This window comes from Mirounga leonina, unplaced genomic scaffold (assembly GCF_011800145.1).
Source record: "Mirounga leonina isolate KUSES-001 unplaced genomic scaffold, KU_Mleo_1.0 Mir_93, whole genome shotgun sequence".
In the NCBI taxonomy this organism is placed as follows: domain Eukaryota; kingdom Metazoa; phylum Chordata; class Mammalia; order Carnivora; family Phocidae; genus Mirounga; species Mirounga leonina.
Genome location: NW_023270854.1, coordinates 16537332 through 16543920, shown reverse-complemented (window position 1 = coordinate 16543920; position 6589 = coordinate 16537332). Strand labels below are relative to the sequence as shown.

Below are 6589 nucleotides of genomic sequence, written 5' to 3'. Positions count from 1 at the left end.
ACCGGAAAATGGGAAAGGAAGCCTTGTGTCTGAGAGTACCTGGCTGGTCACATTCCGTAAGTTGCTTGCTTTTGTCCCAAACTACTCTCTAGTTTTCAATGGGTGGCACTCTGACTCGAAAGAAACCAGGCAATTCCTGCTAAAAACAATCATTTCCATGATCTGCCGCCCAGTTAAAAAAAAAAAGTCTAGGCACAGATTTCGAGCAAATCTCCATTAGGTATCTGATGTCTAGGAACCACTTCCCTTAGCAATGCCATACACGTCAACCCTAAAACGAGGAAGCCTCGGCTGAGGTTGCCCGACGCGGGAGCCGGCACACGCAAGTCACTGAGTCAGCTGAGCGCGGCGGGGGGCCGGCGATGGAGAGCCGCGAGCTCCCGTCTCCGGCGTGAGGCAATCCTCCTCCCACGGTCTCGGGAAGCCCCGACGCCGCCGCTTCCTAGCCGAAGTGGAGCCGCCCGGGTGTAGCTCCTGCACCGCTTCCTCCCCCAGCGGCAACCACCCGACCCTTCCTGCTCAGCCAGACTCCACCTCCCCAGCTCCGCAGCGCGCGCCTCCGCGACCGGGCGGCTGCGGCGGCGGCGGCGGCGGCGGGGGAAGGCGAAGGAAACGCGCGGCCGCGCGCACGCGCGCAGGAGGGCGGCCCCGCCAGAGGCCCCGCCCCGCCAGAGGCCCCGCCCCCTCGGCGCAGCGGGCACGGCCCGCCGGCCCGGCTCCCCCGGGCAAAGCTGTGTCGGCTGGGCGGGGAGCGGAGCTTCCTCCTCAGAGTGCGGTACGGCATAGCCGGCTTTGTCCTTCCGCCCCTGCCTCCGCGGCGCCGGGGCGAGCGAGGGGGCGAGCGGAAGGTGCGCTGGAGCCGAGGCTCGCGATGCGCCCGGGGGGAGCAGCACAAGTCGCAGGGTCGCCGGCGTCGGACGGGTCGCTGTGCGGGGAGCTGCTGCAGGCCCCGCCGCCCCCGGCCTTGCAGCCGTCTCCGGCCGCGCCCTCGGGGCCGCCGCTCCCCGTTTCGTTCGGCGCGACCCTCAACCGCCTTCCGGAGCCGCTGCTGCGGAGACTCAGCGGGAGCCTGGACCGAGCGCCCGAGGGCCGGGGCTGGAGGAGGCTGGCCGAGGTGGCGGGGAGTCGGGGTCGCCTCCGGCTCAGGTGAGGGGCGGGGGCGCGGGGGGCGCGGGGCAGGGGCCCGCGGGGCGGGGGCGAGCGGGCACCCGGGTGGGAGGACCGACGCTCCGGCGGCTGGAGTGGTGCGGGGGCCGCTGCGGTGAAAGGCGCGCGGAGGGGGAACTCGGTCGGGAAAGCGTGGGAATGCCAGAGATCCGAGGTTGGACCCTCCTCCCCGTGAGCTGAAAGGGAGAAGTGGGGGCGACCCGGAAGGATCTGGAGGGAAGGCAGGCTGTCTGGAAACCCCTAGGACAGGGCAGTCATTCCAAAGGACCTAGCGTATAAAAGAACGGGATGTGGGCACAGACCGGGAAGACCTAAGGAAGGCGAAGTGCAGGTAAAGAGATAATGAAAGCGAAGGGCTTGGGTGCAGGATTTCATGGCAGTTTTATATAGGAGAGGATCATCATGGGAAAGGCTGATACTAAAACTACCATCTTCCTCCATCAAACCAACTTACCAGGTTCTCTTCTCGACTTCACCGTGAGCACTGAGCTCGAAGTAAAACTATTTTCCTCTTCCCAGGATAGGAACTGCGAACTATTGGTCTCGGTACTTTACACTGTGAAGAATTACTGAGGACCCCAGAGAGTTTTTAATGTGGGTTCGATGTATTACACACATATATTTACCCTATTAAAAATTAAAACTAAGAAACGTTAAAAATTTTAAAAGAATAGCCTGTTACATGTTAACAGAAATTACATGTTTTTGTGGAAAAACAAACTTTTCCAAAACAAAACAAAATTAGAAAAGTGGCATTGTTTTACATTTTGAAGATCTCTTCTATGTCTTGTCTTTATTGCAGAGAACTGGCCTCTTTTACGTGCTTCTGCATTCGGTCTGTTGTACTATCCCAGATCATGTAACACTGGTTACTCCACAATGTACACTTACTCAGAGAGTGAATGAAAACGCTAAATAACATCTCAGTGTTACTGTGAAAAATCATTTTGACCTTGCAGATCCCGTGACAGGGTCTCAGGAACTGCACTAGGGGTGCCCAGACCACACTTAGAACCATTCCTTTATACCGTTTGTTAGGTCTGCCTGGGAATCCCTTAGAATTTTTTTTTTTAAACTTCTCATATGACTAAACTTTGCCTTGGACTATAATTATTTGTACACTTTCTTATAAACTCCTTGAGAAGAGGAGGCATCAGTTAAGATTCTGTGTGTTATGCATAGAACCTATCTTAGACACTATAAATACTTTTGAGAGGGGAGCCATTCATTCACAATTATGTTTATTGAGTGCCTATTATGAGTGGGAAGTTCCAGAAGATAAAAAGATGACAAATACTTAGTTCCTATTCACAAGGACCTCTCTAGTAATGGATTGTTATTCTGGGACATTTACAGATAACACGTTAAATGCCGTGTTGGGTGTGAATAATAATAACAAGGGTTGTTACCATTTATTGAGCACTTAGTATATACCGATGCACTAAATATTTACATGCATTATCTACTTTAGCCCTCACAACAACCTCGAGTTTCAGAGTTTGGGGTTAAACCAGGGTCATTATGATTTAAGGTTCTTTGGCCACAGAGAGGAGTTATGATGTGAGGTTGGGATTAAGAAGTGGTAAACTTGCAAAATTGAGCAGACAGATGGCACAATTTTCTGTTCCAGGAAAAAACATGTTTCTCTTAGGGAGAGGGGGCTGTGCAAAGAAAATCCAAAATACTATTACACTAGGTCTGTAGATTTCTGAATTTCTAGACTTAATAGTGTAAAAAGTTGTCTTCTTTGGGATCAGATCATCAGATCTGTGATTGGTTAGTTTGTGATTAGTACGCTAGTTAGGGAAGGCTCTGGACTTTCCTGAGGAGGGCCTGGGAGTGAGGGCTCCTAATTTGACAGTGGAGGAAAGAGAAGAAAGGAAGGCCCTGCCACTGAAGAAGCATGGCTGAAGTAGTGGATACCTGACATCAGGTGTTCTGTGTCCCTCCCCAAGCCTTCAGTCAGGTTTTGCGGAGGCTACAGAATTGTTCGTTTGGCAAACTAACAGAAAAGTCTGAGGCCACATCTCTGGGGAAGGTAGTATAGAGAGAAGGCCAGTCGCCTCGCGGGCAACAAAGGGCATGCATTCATGGAATCTGGCAAATTCCAGGGTGGGAAGTCTGAAAAGAAATAGATGGGATTTCACCAGTCTTCCAGGATGGTGAAGATTAGCTCAGAATAGGTGAGTGGCGGTGGGAGTGGGGGCACCCCTGCAGGTTAGAAAATTGGGGAATATTAAAGTCATATACCTACTGAAATCGGAATTAAACTGGCATAACAAAAGGTTAGCACTGGGAGCTTAGGGGCTGGAGAGTGACATCTGAGTGGGGGCAAGGTAAGCTGGTGATGCTTACTCTCTGTAAGACAAAAAAGCTATTTCAGAGTAATTTCATACTGGTGCTAGAAGAGCATCTAGGATAGCAGAAAGTGCCAGAGGTATTTTTCTCTAGTGTCAGACCGAGGAACTGAAGTGGGAGGGTCCAAGTGGACAACAGTTCCCATAAGGTGGTGGACTTTTCTCCCTAAAATCTTCCAAGGTTGCCTATTGTTTCTTACACTTTTTTCTGACTCTATACATGTTTCCTCAAATAGATGAGAATTTGATGAAGAAACCCCAAGAGTCCATCCTGAACTGTCCATCAGGGATTAGGAGTAATTGTAAATGTCTTCATACGATTATGGGTGACTCAGAATCAGTCCTGGCTTCCAGTTTAGTTCCCCACAACCGTGCGCACACGGGAGTGCCGTAAATACAAACTCAGCCCTAATGCCATTCCAGACCGCCCTGATATTGAACAGCCTTTGCTGTCAATGCAGACAGATGCAGGTTCTGAGGGTCTTGCCCACCACACCCTGAAGGTGACAGAGCTTTCAGGAGGCCCTAACACTGCCTGGACTCCATAGGAAGGGGGCTTTGGGACTTGGACCAAGGAGAGCCATCACTGCGCACCTGCTGTACAGAACGTGCTCTGTAGCTGCAGACTTCTGCCCTCCTGCAGTTTATGATAAGAATGAGAACGTGTACAAAGCTGAAACAAAGGATCTCCTCCTGCCTCTGTCTCTCCGGTCTGTCTCTTCGGTGTCTGAAATTTGGAGTGCCATAGGATCCAGGCTTTGTGTCTATCTATGTGTCTTCACCCAGCCCCCTTCTCGGTGTATCCTTAAGTCTCAGGACTATACATACTTAGGTGGATTCCTCTTAGTTTGTATCCTCAGTCCATATCTTTGCTTTGAACCCCCTGGATCCGTTCCTGTAGATGCCAATTTGCCATCTCCTCATGAATGACTAAGATATCTTGAGCGTAGCATGTCCAGAATTTAGCGTGTCTTCCCCCACAGACCTGTTTTTCATTCAGTTTTCTTTATCTCAGGAAATGGCAACTGCACCCCTCCGATTCCTCAGGCCCCAAACTTCAAAATTATTCCTGACTCCACTTTTATACACCGCGTCCGTTTTATCAGCGATCCGCATCTGCTGTGCCTTCAGTGTGCATCCAGAATCCCACCTCCGCTGCCCCAGCCCTGGGCCAGCCACTGCCCTCTCTCACCTGGATCATTCCAGTAGCCGCCTAACTTCTCCTCCCGCTTTGCCTCTGCCCCCAAGCTATTCTCAGCAGAGCAGTGAGAATTTATACTCTTTTGAAATGTCCAGTCAGGTCTTACCTTTCCTCTGCTCAAAACCCTTTAATTGCTTTTCTGTTTCAGGATAAAAACACTAGTTAGCCACCAGTCATCTCTTGGACCCCATTATCTTCCTCCCTTTCTGTGCTTTCTGCACATTTGCTCTCTTGCTTTTAGCTTGAACACAGGAGGGTCTTTGTACTTTTCTTTCCTCAGTCTGAGATAGTCTTCACAGGTGAACTGCATGACTTTACCTCTTGAAGTATTTACTTACAAGTCACCTCCTTCAGTGAGGTCTTCTCTGATCACATTATTTAAAATTACCCCATACATCTGCTCCAGCATTACTTAGCCCCCTGCTTTGCTTTTCTCCAGAGCGCTTACGACCATTGGATGGATACACACACACACACACACACACACCACCCCCCCCCCGTTTGTCTGCCTCTGCGTGCATATGTATATTTATATCTTGTAGAAAAACCCAGGATGATAGGGAGTTTTGTTTGCAGCAGTATCCTAAATACCTAGGAAAGATAGTTGGCCTATTTTAGATGATTAACAAGTAGTTGCTGAATTAATGAATAGAGATTTCAAAGAGTAAATGTTCCAAGAGAAGCAAAAGAACCTAAAAGCAGTGCCATGGTTTGTACCCTAAGGGATGTATGATGTGTTCTATTTGATTATATATTTTTTGACGTGATTATATATATGTATGAAGTGAAGAGAAATACAAATATATTTTCTTAAAAGCAAAGCCCATTTTTTCGGTAATAGTCTTTTAACTTAAATGAGAAATTCCAAAATAGGCCTGGTAGAAACCACTTCAAAGCACAGTCTTACAGGAATGTAACTAAAAAAGGAAAGAAAGAGGCTGGGTATTGAGAAGCATCATCTGAGCTGAAAGCCAGTGCCTGGGCGGAAAATCAGTAAAAAAGGAAAGGAGATACAGAATCATGTTTTTCTCCTGTGCCTCTTGTATTGGAAAATTTTGTCTACTTCATCTCGACCTCTTTCTTCATTTGAAGAAAGAAGTCAAATTGTTTTTCGCTTTTTTCTATATCAGTATAAACATCAAAGCATCACTTGGTTGCATTTGGTGAGATGGCTTCTGAATTTTATGTACCAGAGTCCGACCACCTTTCTAAATCATAAAAAAAAAAATTATATTTAGCATACAACATCCTTGTTTTTATAGATCTCATATTCTAATTATCTAAAAGAATGGTAATCCTTCTATTGTCTCTAATACTGGTTTCTTGACCTGGGTGTTACAGGGACTAACGGAAGAAAATTTTACAGAGTAGAGGAGTGGCGGGCATCTGCAGCTTTCATTCTTGCTGTCTTCATAGTCACCATTATCTCAGAGGAGAAAGGATGCTTTAACACTAAGAAATAGGAAAGACCATCTCAGAGAAAAAGGCAGTCTTATTGTCCTTGTTTTTATCATTTTACCTTGGGCTTCAAATTGTGCTGCCACTAGTCTACCATCCAGCATTTGGGAACAGTTGACCTATATTATGATTCACATTTAACAAAAATAGAGTATTGAATATATGCATTTAACTGAGACACTTAGAAGGAACACCTAGTGAGTATAGAGACAGGAGGCCTTGAAGGACATGATCAGATTACCAAACTAGTAACTACTCAAAAACATTTTTAAGGAAAAGGGAAAACAGTTTCAGAAATCAGCATAATTAAGAAACTATTGTTCTTTTAATATCCCATATTTTTATTGTATAAGAACTCACTTTTATTGAGTGCTTATTATTCGCCAAGCACTGTGCTAAGTACTTC

At 47.5% G+C, this 6589-nt stretch overlaps 1 protein-coding gene across 3 annotated transcripts in view; it reads left to right on the top strand.

Annotated features, from left to right (window-relative positions):
* Positions 1-732: 732 nt before the first annotated feature.
* The window catches only part of MALT1 (MALT1 paracaspase), a 56520-nt gene continuing 50663 nt past the window's right edge, over positions 733-6589 (top strand). For all 3 annotated transcript variants that reach the window (XR_004677602.1, XM_034995873.1, XM_034995872.1), the window contains exon 1: positions 733-1146. Coding sequence is in view for 2 of the 3 variants with exons in the window: in XM_034995873.1 (XP_034851764.1) it covers positions 872-1146 (275 nt within the window). In the remaining variant the exon portion in view is untranslated. The remainder of the gene's footprint in view (positions 1147-6589) is intronic.